This window comes from Myotis nattereri (genome assembly GCF_964212035.1).
Source record: "Myotis nattereri genome assembly, chromosome: 3".
Lineage (NCBI taxonomy): Eukaryota > Metazoa > Chordata > Mammalia > Chiroptera > Vespertilionidae > Myotis > Myotis nattereri.
This window is the reverse complement of record NC_138077.1, coordinates 210,370,842-210,391,007: the sequence shown is the minus strand read 5'-3', so window position 1 is coordinate 210,391,007 and position 20,166 is coordinate 210,370,842. Positions and strand designations below refer to the sequence as shown.

Below are 20,166 nucleotides of genomic sequence, written 5' to 3'. Positions count from 1 at the left end.
CAGTTATGCAGCATATGAGACATGGAAACAACTCTGGTTATTCAGGGCAAGGACTAGCTCTTGTCACTTGTTTTGGTAGATTCTGTTGGGCACTGAAATGGTTCATTCCCTTCAGTTCTCTAAAAGAAACTAACGAAAATATGAAGTCTTGACCTTGGGACCGATCCCTACTTCCTCACCACTGTACTCCCTGCTACCTGCTACTCCCAACACTGCTTGGCTCTAAGAGGAGATGGAGTGAGAGCTGACCCATGCTCACCTGTAACCACGTGTCCTCACCTGTAACCACGTGTCTATCTGGATGGCTTTCACCCCTTCCACTAAAGCTTCATTTACATCGGGCCAGTGACCATAATCAAACCATAAGGTGAGGACTCTGGAAAAGAAAAATGAGAGTCACAGGACATTGCTTCCCGGCTTCTGTGTTTCTCACCTTTAAGACTGAGAGGAGAAGAACTGGCAGGACCTCAAATCAGTGGCTCTCCAAGGTGTCTGCTCTCAGGACCACTGCGACTGGGTGGGTGGTGGGGCTGCTGTGTTCGACTAACACCACAGGATCATCCCAAGTGAACAATCATTGCATTCAGATAAGGTGGAGGGATCACCATGGTACAAACTCAGAAATCTAATAGATGGGCCCATGGGCAACGCAGGGATAATCTTTGCACAGGTAGAAAGAGTCGCCTAGACACCAGTGGCAATTCAGAAACCTGGTGCTTAGCCAGCTGGATATCCCAAAACAAAAGGAGGCCGCCCTCGTCACCTGCAGCCTCTGGCCTGGCGGGTCCATGCCATTTATTTAGCCTCTCAGAGTTGGCTCTAAAGCTGAGGGGAGTTCACCAATATTGCAACAAACAGGTGAGCTTCTTCTTCTCTATGAGACAAACCACAGGAAGACTCCTCAGGCCACTTCTCCTCCTTAATCTTTGCAGGTTTCACCCACAGGGGTGGGGCCTGCTCAGCTGTTCCTCTTGGATGTACTGATCGGGGTGGGGAAGGGAAGGAGCACTTTATGTATAACTTCTGTGTTCTGCCATTCCCATGGCCTACCAGTTTCCCCGTCCCTGATACCTGAGAGTATCCTGGAGGTTGTTGCCTCGTGACAGGGAGATAGAACGGAAGAAGCCCTGGACGGCGGGGACAGTGTACATCAAGAGGGTTTTGGATAGATCCTGTAGAAACGTATGTATTAGTGACACTCTTGTCTCAGCTTTCTCATCTGTAAAATGGGCAAAAGCATACTAACAGTATCCACCTCCAAGAGTGGCAGTGAGGAGTAAGTCAGGCAATGCATGAAAAGCCTTTAAATCGGTACCTGGCGCACAGTAGGTACTCAATAAATGGCAGTGGTGTCATAACTGTTATTACTTTGGGGTAATGGTGGCTTCCTGAACAGGGTGGCAGAAGAGGCGGGGCTGAATCTCTGAACAGCCCAGGGTACACTCTGAACTGACAGCCCAAAGACAGAGGAGGATCCCGCCGGGCTGTCCTCAGAGTGGACGAGCAGATGTGCACGGCCACCCACGCACACAGGTGCAGGGCCTTGGGAGGATGAGCTCATGCCCCGGAAGAATGACAAGGAACTCATTCTTTGGCTCGGGGCTATGTCAGCTCCCCAAACACAAGGATGCATACAAAAGCTCCAACGATGCCACATGGCAAATAAGCAATGCTTTCTAGCTCCATCTGGCACTTTGGAGGAAAGCCTCAGATTCCTATAAGCCCAACCACGTGTCCACTCAGAGTGCCTGGTGCCTGAGTCGGTCCCCGGAGGAGGAAGGGCTGGGTACCTCAGCGACCTTCTTCTGCAGAGGAGAGGGTGTAGGGCTGTTCTCGCTGCTCTCAGCCTCGCTCTCGCTGTTGCTGCCCTCAGTGCTGGTGGCGGTGGTGGTGGCAGCTGCTGTGCTGGAGGCAGTGGTCGTGTTGGTGATGTTGGCCCCGCTGGCGTGACGCAGCTTCTTCTTCTCGTCGCGGGCTTGGTTCTGATGTTTGTAGTGGAGCACAGCTTCGAAGTTCATCACTGCCCACGCGTGCCAGGCCTGGGTGGGGCAGAGTGGGGACAGACAACAGGCTGTGACCAACAGCAGCGCAGCGGGGCTTGGGCATCAAGGGCTGAGAGCCTGAGGACAAAGCTGAGGAGGAGCGCTGTGACTGCCCTTCCTCATTGGTCAGTGGAGCCAAACCTCAACTCAGCTCGATGTGGCTCACTCATGTTGTGACACCTACTGTATTTGCCACTGTGATGAGTGCTGTGGGGGAAGGGCATCTGAGAGGAGCAAGCCCTGGTCCTGTTCAGGGACCTTCTAGTCTAGTCGGGGGCTCACTCACAAACCTGAAGACAGGCAGAATGCGACGGGCAATTAGAGGCGGACAATGGGAATGCCACGGACAGGGCCTGGAAAGCTTCACAGAGGGATTTGGGGTAGGTCTTGGGCAGCCTTTGATGGGCAAGGAGTGAACAACCGAGAGCAGCGGTCAGGACTTCCTGGCGGGGGAAGAACAGGGACAAAGATGCAGGTGGGCCAGCACAGCAAAGAAAGAAACTGATGTGACTGAAGCTTAGGTGTGTGCAGGACAGTGGTGATGGGAAGGCTAGCCAAGTGGGGGGTCAGATCACGGAGGGGCCGGCATATCATATCAGGCCCAGGAGGTCCCGTTTCATTCTGTAGGAGATGGAGCTTTCCTTTGGCAACAGTGCATAAAACCAGGTGATGTCAGAGGGCACAGGTGCAGGGCAGTGATGGTGAAGGTCTTCACCAGGTCATGTGACAGTGGGAAAATGAACACATTTACAGCACCCGGACATTGTGGAGGGTGAACTTTGCTCACCGTCTAGCCCTCACACCTGGCAGCTCAGTGACTGTTTGCGGGAAGGAACCTAATGCTTGCTGGAAAAAAGGGGACTAGTCACACCTGGGGCTTGGGCCGCAGTGATGCTATGGCACAGCACTGAGTGGTGCAGGGAGCCTGAGGCAGCGCTGGATTGGGCGCCTAGTAAGTTTGCAATTAGACTTTCTAAATAATCATGAAATTCCTTTGTGTTCCTTGCTAAAACCTTCCTTTAATAAAAACGTGTCCATTTCTTCTCCTAAGGAGAGACTGATCATAAGTGAACTTTACTTGATGAGTAAGAATTCTACAATGACCACATCTACAGTTCTCCCACATCTTCATTTACTCAACCAATACCTCTTGTGTATCTACTCTGCACCAGGCCCTGAGCTGGGGGACACGGTGACAAGACAGAAGCAGCCCCTGCAAGCACAAAGGACTACACCACGGATGGAGAAGACAGCATGAACCCATACTAGGCAGGAAAAATCTAAAATTTCTAGAAGCAGTTTTTTTCATGTGATTTGTGTTTTTTCTAAACGTTGGATGAAGCAAAGTCATCTGGTTAGGAAACAGCTCAAATTAGTACGGTTCCAGATATTGAAGGGTTTACTGGATTTACTTTTCCAGCCCCGGACTGAAGCTGTCCTAGAGTAATTATGCTGACAGCATGAACTGGGCATTTTTTAAAAAAGATAAGATTTTTGTTTTAGATGCTTCTGTGATTTTCAGATACAAGTTTAGAGCCCTGGGGGATTAACTGACAAAGCGTTAGGAGGTTAAGAAGATACGGGAAAGAAATCAGTGACATCTGCTACACCAAGCAGCTATTACCAGAAGGCCCCTCAATGTACACTTCCAAGAACTGCTCCTCTATTGTCAGTTGTATCTTTTATGCATTTCCTAATTCTGTTTATCTTCTTGAAAAGTTTCCTACAGCATAACAGGATGTTACCCAGAGCTTTCCAATAAAAACAGAGAAAGTTAAGTTCTTAGATGAAGAGCAGGCAGGAATGGAAGTCAGAAAGGAGCTAGGAAGGAACAGATGACCCAAGGGAAGATAAAGTTCCAGAGATTAACCATGTGTCCAGATGCTCCTAGGAAAACAAGCAGCTAAGGGGCTGGAAGACAGCAGCCACATGTGTAACAAAGGTGTAATAAATCTTTCTCAAATAAAAGAATCCATCTTTCTACACCGATTATACTTCTAAGGGGCCTGACAGACAGGCTCCCAGCATTCAAAGAAGCAAATTCACAGTATCAGACCAGCTGCCAACCACGAGCACGAAGGAGCACAGCGGGCTGTCGGGTGCTGGGGTGCCATCTGGAGAAGGCAGGCTGGGAGCCCCGAGCCCTGTGTCAGGTTACCTTGTACCAGCTGCGGTCGTGCTCCGTGGCGGCGCTGTAGTACTGCAGGACTTTGGGGATTGTGCTCTCGTTGATGCCCTGGAGGTTCAGCTGCCACTCCCCAAGTTTCAGGAAACACCTGGAAACAGAGAAACAAGCCCCTCATGTTGCTCCCAAGAAGGAGTTATGGTGGAGAGCACTACAGCCTTTCTGAGGTTACACTTGCTCTCAGGAAGCAACATGATAGAACCAACAGAATTGCAAACTACACGGGAGGGAAAAGATGGGCGTGTGGGATAAATTTTTATGGTATTACTAGAGGCCCAGTGCACAGATTCGTGCACCGGTGGGTCCTTCGGCCTGGCCTGTGGGGATCGGGCCGAAACTGGCTCTCCAACATCCCCCAAGGGGACCTGGATTGCGAGAGAGCGTTTCTCAGGTGACGCACCCTGGAATTGTGCTCCCTCCTCTCTGGTTCTGAGTGCGTCAGCCAAGAACCACAGCTGCCAAGTCACCACAGCTCGGCAGCTCCTGCATTGAGCGTCTGCCCCCTGGTGGTCAGTGTGCATCATAGCTACTGGTCAGCCGGTTGAAGGGTTGGCTTAGGCTTTTATATATATAGATCTTTTCTTCTTGACCTTTATCCTTCAATGCTAGCTTAAACCAGGGACCAGGAACAGTAGGTTTGTATGGACCTATCTTTCCCAAATCCAATTTTGTGGGTGACAGCAGTGAGAGTAATTTCCTTATTGCCGCATGCCATATGGCTTCTCCCTCACATTCCCTTCTCCTCCATTCTTCATAGTGACAATATTCACAGCTAGCATTCACTGACTGCTACTCTGTTCCAGGTACTGCTCCAAATGCTTGACAATGTATTCTCTTTGTTAATCCTCACACCACTTAAATCCACCCTAGAAAATAGGAACTCTCACTATCTCCTGTTTATACGATGAGGAACTGGAGGCACAGAGAGGTTCAGTAACTTAGCTAAAGTCACACATCAAATCAGCAGCACATCTGGCATTTGGAAACAAGGAGTCTATCTCTGAAGCCAGACACCCAGGAGGGGAACACCTGTGTGCTCAGGGGCTGCTGAATCCTGTGGAAATAAGTAGCAGAGGCTTGGAGCAGCACAATTTGATAGTTGCCTGGGATCCCTACAGGAAATGGTGAGAGATGTAAGCAACTGGCTGCCCAAGGAACCTCGAACATTCCCCTTGCTGCAGAGGCTGCTGGCATAGCAGGGCTGGAGTGTGACTGGCCCTGGCCAGTGGGGACCTCACCGGGCCATGAGCTTGTGCAGCTCCTGCTTGTGCTGCTGGTCCTCGGTAGCGATGGCGTGCTGGGCCTGCTGCTGCATGGTCTGAACGAAGTGCTGCATGTGCTGGAAGGCATCGATCTGTAGCAGGAAAAAGACACAGGGAGCCACTTGGCATGGAGCCCAACCTCATGGGAAATGTCACAGGCATGTGAGCCCACCCCTCTCTAAACAGAGCACCTTGAATGCAGGGTAAGAACTTACTGGACAGAGGACCAGCAGGGCATGTTGCTGGGAGAAGGCTGGGCTTTTCAGGAAGATTCATATTTTTTCAATCCAAGTCTCAGCTCTCCTTTGGCCAACTGTAATTACTACTTTAATAAGCCTTGGAAAAGCTACTTGCCTGGCTACCCGAAATAACAATTCATATGAAGTAATTTGAAATAACTGCTTACTTCACTATCAATATATTGCCCTGGGGGAAATTAGGCTTATGGGGAATTATTTCAGCTAGTAAAACTTTAGTATTTGTTTAAAACACTGTGGTACCTTGGACACTACAGCAGAGCAAAAACTACAGTTAAAAAAATCTGATTGAATCCTCAGTACCCAGATCAGAACACAGAGACAGGCAAACCCTCCGTGCACCCACGGGGAAAAGGTCCCTAGCTAAGCAGATACCCAGTTGAACAGGGTGGCTTAACAGCAGTATCTTCAGAGCAGCCTCAAGCAGCTAAATCTCTGTATGCAATGGGATTTCATACCAAGTGAGCAGAGGGCATTTGGTTAGAAACAGAAATTCCTGGTTAACAGGAAAACAGACATTGGGAACAGGTAGCCGAACTAGGGAAGAGTAGAGACAGCCAGAGATCTGGGAGTCAGTTACAAGCCATCTGTATCAGCCCGCCACATCCAGACACACAGCATCCTGATAAATTGGGTCCATACATGAGCCCACAAACATCAAAAGCACAAATGGAAAAAATGGTGAAAGTTCAATCTCCTAACGTAGGGAAGGAGACACAGTATGTGAGAATGTAAAAAAGAGGCTATGTGTTCTTGGCTGCAAAAGAGGAGGGAATAGAATAAACACTTCAAATAAACAAGGTCAGAATGATCTTACAGTAAATCATGTGAGTCTTCTTTAAAAAAAAAAAAAATAGAAAAAGGAAACATGTCAGTGATGATGGCTTGAAGGAAAATGAAACTCCCTGGCTTGGCCAGGGCCAACCTCAGATACTTCTCAACATCAGGAAGTACTTGGTATTAATTTAAGAGTTAGGGCTGGCACAACCCCCTCACAAGCTGGCCTGCATCCACCAGGACCTACTTTTCGTTTTTTTTCCACAGTGGCACTCGTGCCGACCTCTTTCTTTTTCTCTACCTGAATAAAACTTGCTTTGTTCTCACTCCAGTTTGTCCTTGAAATCTTTCCTGGGCGAATCAAGAACCTGGAGGTCACCTGACATGTGAAAGGTCCTGGGGCAGGGCCAGTCTCCGGTGTAGAAGTAGTTGGGTAACAAGATGAGCCACTTGTGTGCTCTGGAATAATGGAGTCAACCATAACTCCTGACTATGAATTCGTATACTGGCCCCCAACCTATGGTTCCAGCCTACAGGAACCATACCATTTAAGAAGTATGTGTGATGGGCCATGTGTCAGGCACTTTACCTAAACTTGCACAATAACCCCTTAAGCAGGAAGACTTGAAAGCTGACTCAAGACATTCCAAAATAAAAAAATAAAAATAAAAGAAGAGCTAGGGCTAACCCCGAGCCAGAACGATGTGACAAACACTTTATCAGGCAGCGAATCCATGCATGAGGACAGGGCAGACACACAGATGTTCCAAAAGCTAACAAGACACCTGTTTCCCTCAGACAGCTGCCTTCGTAGAGTTCTAGTACTCACCACTGGCTTTGAAAAATGAACTACATTAGCATCCCACACCTGGGAAGTGATAAATGTTCCTTTAGTTTCCTTTCTCTGAGAACTACACTGACCATATTTGAAAGAAAAAAACAAGAATTGGGAGACAGTACTGAAAAGATCAGTCACTGCCAGGTGACAGATCACTCGTGTGACGAGTGTGCGCATCAAGCAGGTGAGAACTAAACTGGGAACTGGTGCCTGATGCTTTCAGAGCCCACGGTTAAAACTCTGTTTGGGAGATGCAACAAGGTGCTGAGCCAAAAATAAACTGCCCCACCTGGAGAGGCTGGGTATCAGTTTGGATCTGAAGCCCAGTGTTAAGTTTAGTGCGTTTATCCAGTGTGGGAGGATCTAATCTCTCTCTACTTTGTGGCATGGAGGCAACTTATTTGCAAGGAATTAAAAATGTTTTTTTCTCTCCAGTCCGGGAAGTGAGGAGAACAAAGATTCTTTCTCCTTACAGATACAGAACTGTCATTGGAGGAAGGGGCTTCTGTCAGGTCCAAGCTTTAAGCTGGGCATGGTATTCCTGGTTCTTGACTGCCTGGGGGTTTCTGGGCAAGATGACAGAGATTTCAAGAAAGGGCACACTGTTGCTAAATTCTGTGAAGCATTTTGACTGAGAAAACACTATATGACATATGCGGGTGCCTGACGCTTTCCTGCAGAACAGGGCTGCTCTTCCCCAAACACTTGCATCTGCCTCAGGCCAGGCAGAGTCCTTGTTTACAGTGGAGGAAAGTAAAGCTCAGAGAAGACAGGCGACTTGTTCACTAGCAGTTATTCAGCGGTTGGTCTTCTCTAGGCTCTCCTGAACTCTTATGAAGATGTGCCATCTCTAGCTCTGGGCTCGAGGTCCCAGAACCTCACTTTAAATAGGTTTCTAAATTTTCACCCATGTGGTTTTATGGTCTCCCACTAGAACTTGGGTTCCTAAGAAAAGGCCTTAATCTGTGGAGAAGTTGGGCTGTGGTCCTAAGTTGAAAGAAGCCGCTCCCTGGTTGATATATTAGCCAAAGGCTCCTTCTGCCTGCCTTCGGCAAGACATTCAAAGACTTGGAGGCTGCACATAGGAAAGAAACCAGACTACATTCAGATCCAGCACCTTCTGTTTTTCTCATTTGCCTGGAGGGAGGTCAGGCTTTGCATCAGAACTGCTTTGGCTTGCGAGGCTTACAGAGACTGAAAAAACACAACCCAAAACAGAAACCCAAAGAACAACAAAAGAAAACAAAAGGAAACTTGGGCCATTACTACTGAAGTGAACCCCAAAGACTCAGTGCCTGGGTGTAGGGCTGTCCACCCCACTCTGAGTGGCTGACAGTGTCATAGGGTCAACAACCCACAAAAGAAGTCAATTTCTAGACCCAGTCCAAGGATTTCCCAGGTACGCCGTGGGCAGACACGACTGCGGTTTTACCAGCTCTCTGGCAGCCATGGCTCTGGCGGCTGCTCCACATTCCTTTCTCACCGCAGGCCCCACTGTGGGGGCCCCGCCTGTTCCACAGGAGGAGGCTGAGGAGCCACAGCAGGTACCCATTTTGCCTCCAGGGCCTACCTTCTGTTCATCATCATCACCATGCAGAACGCTTGCTTAATAGAAACTACAACCCCCCCCCCCCCGCCCCACCCCCCAGGAGGCACATCCGTCTCCCAAGGACCTGTCTGCACATAAGGCAGGAGGAAGCCTGCACTGGCTGCAGGATGACTTTCCTGTCCCCACCAGCTTCAGCATCACTCTGGGTGCTGTTGCTTCTGAATCCCCAACTGCTGACAGGCAAGCAGACAAGCAGTCTGATCATCAAACTGGTCTTGTGGAAGTTCATCAGTGTCTCACAAACATGCTGCTCTTCTAGGTACTGAACAGCCCATCTTCTCTGAGGGATAGAAAGTGCGCTTTTTCTACGTTCCAGCACATTCTGCTTGCTAACATAACTGTGATTAAACTCACTGGTTTGGTCAATGGTATATATGTATCTCCCAGAATATGATTTCCTTTTTGAAATCAGGCCAAATAGCTGCCTAAGCGAAGCAAGCTCCCTGACACGATGGTGTGGACACCCTTATCTTGGGGCCTGAGGAGGCAGTGAGGCTGAGCCAGGGAGCCTTCTGGAGCACATGGCCTACTGTTGAGGGATCCAGACACAGACCTTGCGAGCACTCTTCCACATGTTTTTCATGTAGGCGTAGGTCACCTGAGGGTGAACTGTTGGCAGAGGATGGTCAAGCTGCCGAGACGGATCAACTCCCAGGAGCAACACCAAGGTTTTATGAGCAAGAGCCTTCAAAACAAGAGAGGTCAGGGTATAAACAGAGCCGACCAAGCGTGCCATTCCTCCCTCAGCGTCCTCCCCATCCCAGGGTGGGGGTTACTCACTAGCCTGCCACTCTTGCCACACAGACTTGCGTACTTGAGCCAGGTCCTCATGTCCTCATGAGGGTTGACCACAAGGGACCGCACCATCAGGATTTTCTGCCAGTCCTCCACAATACGCTGGCAGCCCTGGAACAGTCAGAAGTGAGGATTACATATGTCCTCACTTAAACCCCTTCCCCCACCTCCCCAAACAACAGCGAGATCCACCCTGAAACAGAAAAGAGATTCATTTTTATAATCTGAACTTTCTCAAGTGACAGGTACTGTGTGTGATTGAAACCCTTCTCTGGGACTCCTCAAAACTCGAGAAGCAGAGAACAGGGACTCTGGGACGTGAATCCTGACTCTGTCACTTAGCATCTGTGTGACTTTGGACAGGTTACTGAACTTCCTGTGACTTATCTGCAAAATGGGATATAAACAGTACCAACTTCATAGGGCTACAGTGAAGGTTAAAGGAATGAAATGATTTAAGTTTCTTTTCTGAATTACAAATACATTTTTAACTTTTTTTTAAAATATATTTTATTGATTTTTTACAGAGAAGAAGGGAGAGGGATAGAGAGTTAGAAACATCGATGAGAGAGATCGATCAGCTGCCTCCTGCACGCCCCCCCACTGGGGATGTGCCTGCAACCAAGGTACATGCCCTTGACCGGAATCGAACCTGGGACCCTTGAGTCCGCAGGCCAACGATCTATCCACTGAGCCAAACCGGTTCGGCACATTTTTAACTTTTTTCTTTGCTTTAGTCTCTCTAGTTGAAGATGACTATCACTGACAAAGAAATTAGTGACCGGTTTGGCTCAGTGGATAGAGTGTCGGCCTGCGGACTGAAAGGTCCCGGGTTCGATTCTGGTCAAGTGCATGTGCCTTGGTTGCGGACACATCCCCGGTAGGGGGTGTGCAGGAGGCAGCTGATCGATGTTTCTCTCTCATCGATGTTTCTGACTCTATATCCCTCTCCTTTCCTCTCTGTGAAAAATCAATAAAATATATTAAAAAAAAGAAATTAAACGTATCATTCAAAGTCCAAAAAATTAAGTATAAAAAGAAGTGTAAATAATTAAAATTTCACACGGTGTTGTTTGCAAGTTGGTAGCACTGACTTTTCTGGTTATTAGAGCCTAAACCAGCACTAAGACTTTCATCCTTGCTTATGCTTAGAGTCTTTCCTCCCCGCGAGCCCTCGCCATGTTTTTATTAATTTCAGAGAGTGGGAGGGAGAAGGAGAGATAGAAACATCAATGATGAGAGAGAACATCGATAGGCTGCCTCCTGCACGCCCGACACTGGGGACTGAGCCTGCAACATGGGCATGTGCCCTGACCAGGAATCGAACCGTGACCTCCTGGTTCATAGGGCGATGCTCAACCACTGGGCCACGCTGGCCCGGCGAAAGTCTTTCCTCTTCATTTTTGTTCGTCTCAGACTGAAAACTGCATATATAAGGGGAAGTGCCTCATTCATTCACATGTATAAATTTTTTTCATTAAAAAATGTTTCTTAATTGTTATCAAAGGAGCTAAGCTAATCTTATACCCACTTTGAGAGTGAAGTGAGCTTCCCCTTTTCCACCTTCACTGAGAAGTAGTCAGACAACCATTAGGGGAGAGGAGGAGATGGTTTTTTAGATCTACCGCTTCATCGGTGAATTCCATGAAGCCAAATGAGCTGTTCTCCAAGGAAATAGGTCTAAAAGTCTGGGAGCAATAATGGCAGGCTTTTCAACGTAACAAACAGGACACAGGCTGAGGCCAAATAAAGAACCCAAGGCAAGAAGAGACCCAATGCCACTAGGGTTGACCTCTCACACTGCCCCAAGAGAGATGCTGGCTGGGGATTTCAACATAGATGACTTGTGCACAACATGGCAGTCTTCCAGCCTAGGCAGCTGGCTGAGTATTTTGACAGCAAGCCATCCACAAGAGCCAAATTTCTACCACAGACTAAAGCTTTATTTTCAGGCCCTGGACCATTATCTTTCTATCCCATTAAGTGTAACAAGTGATTTGGAAAATTAGAAAAACAGGAAAATGTATACTGAGTATTTTGGAGACTTCTCACCATCTGCTAGTTTCTCCCAGATGTTGAAATAATTTGGCCCTGGTCAGCCAAGAAACACCCCGCTGTACTGAGCTAGGAATGGTGAAGGCTTAAGATGACAATGGTATCTTGGACACAGTAAAGTCAGACCTGGGTCTCCCCTCCCCAAGGCTCATTTAGTCCACTCCCCTTCCAAATCTCCCACTGGATAAAGTCCCACTGTTAGCCTGGCACACTCACCAGATCTCTGGTTTGGAAACTCTTTGCCCCATTACAGGCACTTAAGAAACCAGGGTGTGTACCAGTCAAGTGGGCAATGCTTGCTCTTTTCTGGTGTCCAACAGACAATTTTCCATCAAAACATTCACTGGGCATTTCATAATTGCTAATAAAACATGTGAAGGAACTACATGTGCTCGCTTCAGAGCATAAACGACTACTATATTCACAGACGATCCTCTGCCCACTACTCTTTCCTCTCCAGTGGAATGTGCCCTGAGCTGCTTAGGCAGGAATGCAGCCTGGAGTCAAAAGGCTTTGTCACAGCCTACTGAAAGCCTGGAAGCACAACCTGGATTGACGAAATTCTGAAGACAGAATTTAGGTGTGGACTGGGCCAAGAGGAAACAGTTTAAAACTGAGGAGGATGAATATGACAAGCAGGGGGACAAGTGGCTTCTGAAGTGGCAAAGGCTGTCTTTGCCGATGAACTTCCCCTCCTACCTGCTCAAGGCATGGGAGAACTGCCCTTTCCAAGAACACCTAGGACTGCTGAATCCCAGACCTGGAATCGGCAGCTCCACATGCTAAAATGATCAGAAATGTACGATGAAAACACTGATGGAGGACATGGAAAAGCTTCTCTAGGACTGGACACTTCTGTGAAAAAGTCTGAATAGAGGTCATGGGATGACCATGACCCGAGGAACTGTACACGGCGGCACTGGTCAATGAGAACAGCAGGCAATGCCATGGGAAGAGCTGGATGCAGGTGACCAGCGGCCGGGTTTAGAGCTGTGGTGCTCAGTGCTGGCCACCCACTGGACTCAGGCTAAAGAGATGCTGCTCCTGGGTCTCTCCCCGGAAGTTTGGATTTATTTGGTCTGGAAAGTGGCCTGGGTATCTGAATTCCTAAAAACTCCCCAGCTCACCCTATTTGCAGCTAAAACTGAGAGCCACTGATTTTGAGGTGAAGATTCTCAACTGGCTGACCTTAAGTGCCACTTATTAAAGACATTTTCTTCACCCGGCTGGCATGGCTCAGAGGTTGAGCATCGACCTATGAACCTTGGAGGTCATGGATCAATTCCTGGTCAGGGCATATACCCGGGTTGCAGGCTCGATCCCCAATGTGGGGCATGCAGGAGGCAGCTGATCAATGAATGATTCTCTCTCTTCATTGATGTTTCTCTCTCATTCTCTCTCCCTCTCTCTCTGAAATCAATAAAAAAAATATTTAATAAAAAAAGACATTTTCTTCTATTCCCAGAGAAGAATAAAAGGAGGCTAGAAAGCGGCAGTCCTCATAGCTAAAGGCTCAGGTGAAAAGCCTTTGAGTGGCCTGCTTCAAAGCAAACAAGCCTGTGAGGAGGGCGGGCGGGCTTTCTACCAGGCTCACCTGCAGCCGCTCCCACCAGATCTGGCGGATGATCTCGCGTCGCTCGGGGACAAGCTTGTACTGGATCACCTCCTCCAGCTCGGACAGCATGTGGCAAGAAACCATGGCCTGACGAAAGCAAACCACATTCCAACTTAGTGCTACATGAGCCATCCAAAAGCCAGGCTTCATTTCAGTCACTCCTGGTGCAGGGTGTCTGCTGAGAACACGCAGGCGTGTGCTCAGCAGCCCGTGAGTCCTCAGCAGCCCACTCTGAACAAAAGAGCTGAATGGGCCCCTAAAACAATACTCACCCCGTATGCCCGGCTGTAGCTCTCTCCCGCCATAGCAGTTAGCTCGGCATCCAGCAGGTCCCTGGCTTTGTCGATGCACTAGGAGAGAAACAGGGAGCCCCTGGAGTTGAGCGCTGGACTTGGGAGCTGAGGGTAGTGCTGTTATTTTCAGGCTTTTCAACAAGCTGCAGAAGTTACCTGTCTCACTTCAATTCCAATGATAAAGAGAAAAATTCACCAAAGAAGGGAAGAAACCTCTTCCTAGAGCTGAACAGCAAGGGAAGAGTACTGGTGTATGGCAGCCAAAAGCTTAACATCTATGATAACACCCCAAATCTTAGGTAACGAGAGAGGGGAAATGTGTGCTTAGAATCACCGTACTCTTGCATATCAAGAGGACAATTTGGGTATCTACCTGCTTTCACCTTTTCCTTGCGGGTCACATTTGTGAAACTGGAGCGTGCAAACACTCACGTGGCTTGGGTGGGGGTGGGAGTCATCTCTGGCTGAGAAGCACCTGTCCTCATGAGGGTGCCTCTGACACTGGGAGAAGAATGTACAAACGGGGCTTTGGGCCAGTGACTGGATGGCCCACGTCTCAGTTCTCGTCACTAAATCAAGGCCCCAGGGATGGCCAACGGGACTGCAATTGCAGCCTACGCTGTTTCTCCAGTTAAAAACCCATCATGCGGAGCTTTTCCTTGTTTGAATGTTTAAGGTTAATTTCTATGTCCCCATCCTTTAACTGCTCAGGTCATTTACCCAAGCACCTCATTCAAGACAGTCTGGTGCCCGACAGGGTGGATGTGATTGCTTCATTATGTCATTCTGCAAGTCAGCACAGGGCTTTCAAATAAAGCACTGGCTTTTCTGGAAGGTCATCAACGTACAACACACCTACAGAACAAGAAGACACCTGTGACTGATTTCTGCTGCAGGGGGGGATGGCTGATGAAACAGTTTCTCTCTGTGGCAAGGACTGCCAAGGCAAGTGGTAAGAAGGATGCAGTGATGACATTGCATCCAAGAAGCTAACTCCGAAAGCGATGCAATGGTCCCTTCTAGAACACACTTGTCCCTCTCTAAAGGAAAGTGGCCACGGCTAATGTGTTGGCAGCCTGCTTCTTTTGAGAGTGACACTCTCCGAGGAGCTCACTGAACCGGACTCCAGAGCTGAAGGGCAGCAGCCTGTTTGCACAGGCACCATGTGCCTAGGAACTGACAGGCCACATATAATTACCTTGTTTTTGCTAGATGGTCTGGGTACACATGTGTTTTTTACCTGTTGTGCCAGGGAGAAGAGGTCCTGATGTAGCGCCAGCACGGCTCTGTAAAATGCCCCATCGTGGGTGTCCCGAGGGATCATACAGGTGTATTCCTCCATGCTGTCCCACTGACCTACATACATACATACACACACACACACACACACACACACACACACACACGGTGGGGGGGGGGGAGAGGGGGAGAGAAGCATTAGGGTGGCCAACTTCCTGGGCTAAAGGCAGCATCTCAAAGAGACCTTGTCATTGTTACTTGCACTTAGCTTGGGGTTCAAACAAGACAAACTTGAGCCTGATGTATCAAAATCCTACAGAGAACCCTCCACACTCTGTGAGGTTGAGCAACCCATTCCCACAAACAAAGCCACATCTGTCTTCTGAACACAGGACTCCACGCTGCCCCAGGGAGCTCCATGAAGGATGGGAGGAACGGCCCGAGTGCAAAGCCCGCATGACAAGAGGGTTTGATGCAGTACCTCATTAACCTGGAGAACTCGCTCAGGTTTCTCTAGGTGAGATGGAATGGCTTTCTTCCTCACTAGTGAAGCATCTCCCAGTTCAATGGTACATTGGAAATTACATTTCTCCTTAACAACTGAAAATGGCCATTATCCAGACAGGGGACAGGATTAGACAAATAGTTTGCCCGTCTCACTCTGGCAGTACCTTTGCCTCGGAAGGGAGGAGATAAATAGAAAGATGGCCGAGGTCATGGCACAGTAGCCTGTGTCGTGGCCGAGTGGGAAAATGGTTGCAGCCAGGAATGCAGCTGGAATGGCTTCCCCTGGTGGGGTGAGCATGTATCGAATGCCAGGGGTTCTAAGACCATCTGCAGAAAAGATATCAGCTTCATTAGCTGCAAACTGCAGGGCTGCCAATTTCATAAGGCATTTTCCTGCCTTCACTCCTGCCCAGCAGCTCATCCATTCTCTATGCCTCTGGGTAAAAGCAAAATAGCAAACAATGACTCCTCAGGAAGTAATTTATTTTTGAAAAATGTGTTGAATCCAGCCCAGAGCTCATGAAAGGAAAGGCTATAAGCTCTGTGACTCAAGAGGGATAGAATGTGGGTGGAAGGTTATGCAACCTTCCTCGGGGCTTGATGGGTGAAGCTCTTCTCCTGCAACATCCTCTGGACCCTTCCCCTCTCATTAACATGTCTGGAACAGACACTGGTCACCCTCTCAACTGGGGGTTGAGGTCAGAAATCTAGTCTGTGGGGGTTAAAAGGAAACCTCTGCTTTCAAATACTTGAAGAATGGGAGTAAGACAGGCAGCAAGGAGGAGAAGAGAGAAAACAAAATTGCTAAAATGACTATAATCGTTAGAGACAGTGAAAGGAATATGGGGGCTCAATAGATGATCTTCTTCACTTTTATATATGTTGGGAAAGTTAAGAAATAAAAGGAGATAGCTCTCTTCTCTCTCTGTTCCTGCTTGGGTTAAAGACATGATGGGTGGAGCTCCAGCAACTGTACTGGATCATGAGGTAGACTGAACAGAGGCCCCATGCAAAGCAGAAATATGGAAAAAGGCTAACGACAATGGAGACAGAATACAGTCTGGGAATTCCTACCTTGCGATTTTTTTTAATCAGAGAGAAAATAAACCAGTAACTTGTTTAAAGCAAAAAGACAAACCCAAAACAAAACCAAATACACCTCACTAAGTCATCTGAATTTCGATGCTTGCTCACTGCTTTCCTTGGCTTCCCCGTACAAAGCCATTTAACCCAAGTCTAACAAGTTAGTCAAAAATCATCCGGTAGGGACAGATGCAAAAGACAGAGGCGCAGAGACTGGTTGACACTTTTGCAGATCTGAGATCCTACCTGCAGCCGCAGTACCTTGCTTTCTTTTCTGATGTGAGCACCCAGCCTCACTCTCCGCACACTGACTAGGGTGCCTATGAGGGAAGCCTTACCTAAACCCCATGCAGCTGCAGCAGCCATCCGGGCCATCTTGGCTTGGGTCTCATCATTAACCAGGGTCCACTTTTCACAGCACTGCTGGTGGAGCTGCCCCCTGGAGGAAAAGAATTATATGTTTGGGTTAACCAAAATCACCTCTATGACTTGCCGCTCTTTTGCCTCTTGGGTTAGCTGGGGGCCACAGAGGAAGTGGATGATAGGGACCTGCCTTGAATCAGGAGCCTTTAAATCAGTGGTTCTCAACCTTCCTAATGCCGTGACCCTTTAATATAGTTCCTCATGTTATGGTGACCCCCAACTATAAAATTATTTTCATTGCTACTTCATAACTGTAATGTTGCTACTGTTATGAATCGTAATGTAAATATCTGATATACAGGATGTATTTTCATTGTTACAAATTGAACATAATTAAAGCATAGTGATTAATCACAAAAACAATATGTAATTATATATGTGTTTTCTGATGGTCTTAGGCGACCCCTGTGAAAGGGTCATTCGACCCCCAAAGGGGTCGCGACCCACAGGTTGAGAACCGCTGCTTTAAATGAAAAGGACTTCAACTGGATCACACGACAGAGAAGTGACTGGCAATTTGTTGTTCCTATGGCCTGGTACTCATAATTTATCTGACAGTGAGTTATCAAAATAGGGACCATGTCTAACTTGATGCGATGTGAAATGTCCTGAAAATCTGGCCCCCTTCATAAATATTAAATACCCTCTCTTGCATGCCAATGAACTGTAGCTCACTCCCTTTGGCAGGCTTAGAGAGAAAGTGATCGGAAAAGACACATCTGGACATTCATTTTTAGCTCAAAGCTATAGGGAGAACTGGCTCTTCGAAGGATTACACCCATGGTTGCAGGCTGAAATGAAACTCAAATGAAATCAATCTGCACCGAAGGAAGAAAGCTCTTCAATGGTCTTATGTAGATGCTGCTTATTCTCAGAGGTTTGCACAATTATCATGAATGTGGCTAAAGACTATGAGATATTGAGATTATGAGTGATCTCAACAGACTCTGGTACTCATTTCCCCCCCCCAAATAAAAGCAAAAGTTTATTTAGAAAGTCCAAGAGATAGAAAAAGTGAGCCAGCTGGGCTGTGTGGGCTCAGGAAACAAATTACAGGGGCAAAAGAAGGGCCCTTGGAGCTTAGGGAGAGAGAGAGAGAGAACAAAGGCACACGCCTTGAGGGAAGAAGCCCAGATAGCAGAATTCAAAGCTTGTTGCCACAAACAATTCAGCATCTCTCTAGTCTTTTGTCAGGACTATCCCTTTCTGGGCCCAGGGTCTAAGGCAGTGGCTCTCAACCTTCTGGCTCTTTAAATACAGTTCCTCATGTTGTGACCCAACCATAAAATTATTTTCGTTGCTACTTCATAACTGTCATGTTGCTACTGTTATGAATCGTAATGTAAATATCTGATATGCAGGTTGGTCTTAGGCGACCCCTGTGAAAGGGTCGTTCGACCGCCAAAGGGTTGCGACCCACAGGTTGAGAACCACTGGTCTAAGGGTTTAGCATTGCTTTTCATTTAGAGGAAGGGAGCAAGTTCAATGTGAAACACTATGAATGATTACCCCAAGAGACCAGGCAGAAGCAGTGCAGGAGCAGCATCCTGGGAAGGCAGCCCTGACAGTGGACACAGGCACCACCTTCAAAGCTGCGGCTGTGTCAACAGCTGTCAGAATTCTACCCAGGGAGGTGGGGTTTCTCTCCCACAGTATTTGTTATGAGCAAGCATGCAAAAAGAAAAAAGAATAAAAGAAAAAAGAATGCAGAATATACTGAGTCCTAACTCTCAAAGAAAGTGGGGGGGGGGGGGAGGAGAGAACAAAATCAAATTAATAAAAAATATGAGACTGTGTGTGGGGCAAACATTAGGATCTGCTTTCTGACACCTCTCACTGCACACCAGGGAGGACTAGGTAAAGGCTTCATCCCCAGGACTTTGACTTTCCTACCCAGTGTAGCAGCAGAAAGCTTAGAACACCAAGCGGTTGGCTGACTCCCAAATAACCTGTTCTCAAGGATCCGGAGGCCATCTAAGGAACAGGGTGGTGAGGGGGTTTACCTAGGCTCACTTTGGCTGCAGCTGTGGCTGTGTGCATTATGGGGCTGGAGGCTGACTCCTGTAGTTTAGCTTCCTAGAGGCAGATGAGTATGGGCATAGGGGTAGGGTCTTAACCCTCTGCGGTCGTTTGTCTACTCTCAGCCACCAAAGCTTTCTTACCGTTCCAGTTGTATGTCTGCTCTCAGCCACCACAGCAAGGAACCGTACGAATCTTAACTCTATTCATTCATGTATCAGTTCATAATTTCTCTGAAAGCTCTTAAGTGTCTAAGCGACCTTGTCACGAACCAAAACATTGCCCCGACAAATCAGAGATATCGAAAACAATATAAACAAATGTCGTTCCACACTCGTCATGCAAAACACCGTGGCGAGTCAGTCGCCTTTTGAGAGTGAAGAAATCAACAAGCTTCGGAGATACTTCGCAGAATTTCAAATAAAGCTTTACAAATTACGTTTAACTGTAATTAGGCATTCTTGCTTGTTAAGATATTTCAAAATAATAACCCAAAATGGCAAAAAGAAAGTTACCGAAAGAAAAAGAAAGTTACCGAAAGAAGTGTACTGCGAATCTGAAAGTAATGATGAAGAGTTTTATTTTGGCACCTTGAATACTGACTCTGACGTAGAAAGTGATAATGTTTGTAGTGATTCTACTAGTAGTGATGTAGTTCCAAAAAAGAATGAATAAATCTTGGTTATCTTTCATAATCTCGCATGTTATGTATCACTGCTCTTTCAATGGAAATTAATTCCGACCAGTACGACACCCATGTCCAAATTTAATACGACCACAAAGGGTTAACTCAGTGGTAGCCCTGGATCATTCCACCTCTAGTGAATGCCTGCCTCAGGCATGTTCAGGGTATATATTCAAATCAAAAGCAATTTAGAAATTACTCTAAATAAACTGAATAAACCATATAAGGAATCTACATATAATCAGGAAAAGAATTCTGCTTCTTTCATCTCTTTTAAAAATCTTTTAGTCTGCTGCATTCTTAAACCCCTTGGTCAGCATCACTGCCACTTATTCTTTATAGGTGATTATAAAACTGGAATGAACCCAAGAGGTCCGAGGGAAATGGACTGAGTACTGCAGTGTCAGGAGACCTGGAGCACAGGGCTCTTGGGAGACCTCAGGCCGGCTGTGCCAACTTCTGAGATGCTCAGTTTCCCAACT

General features: G+C 47.5%; 1 protein-coding gene across 1 annotated transcript in view; it reads right to left on the bottom strand.

Annotated features, from left to right (window-relative positions):
- Nucleotides 1–20,166, bottom strand: part of MTOR (mechanistic target of rapamycin kinase) — a 115,885-nt gene that overhangs the window by 16,579 nt on the left and 79,140 nt on the right. The window contains exons 32-42 of the mRNA XM_081086496.1: nucleotides 16,896–16,996; nucleotides 14,969–15,084; nucleotides 13,708–13,785; nucleotides 13,415–13,522; nucleotides 9,751–9,876; nucleotides 9,524–9,655; nucleotides 5,466–5,581; nucleotides 4,201–4,318; nucleotides 1,791–2,039; nucleotides 1,072–1,172; nucleotides 280–376 (exon numbers count right to left, since the gene is read on the bottom strand). Of these exons, the coding sequence (XP_080942622.1) occupies nucleotides 280–376; nucleotides 1,072–1,172; nucleotides 1,791–2,039; nucleotides 4,201–4,318; nucleotides 5,466–5,581; nucleotides 9,524–9,655; nucleotides 9,751–9,876; nucleotides 13,415–13,522; nucleotides 13,708–13,785; nucleotides 14,969–15,084; nucleotides 16,896–16,996 (1,342 nt within the window). The remainder of the gene's footprint in view (nucleotides 1–279; nucleotides 377–1,071; nucleotides 1,173–1,790; nucleotides 2,040–4,200; nucleotides 4,319–5,465; nucleotides 5,582–9,523; nucleotides 9,656–9,750; nucleotides 9,877–13,414; nucleotides 13,523–13,707; nucleotides 13,786–14,968; nucleotides 15,085–16,895; nucleotides 16,997–20,166) is intronic.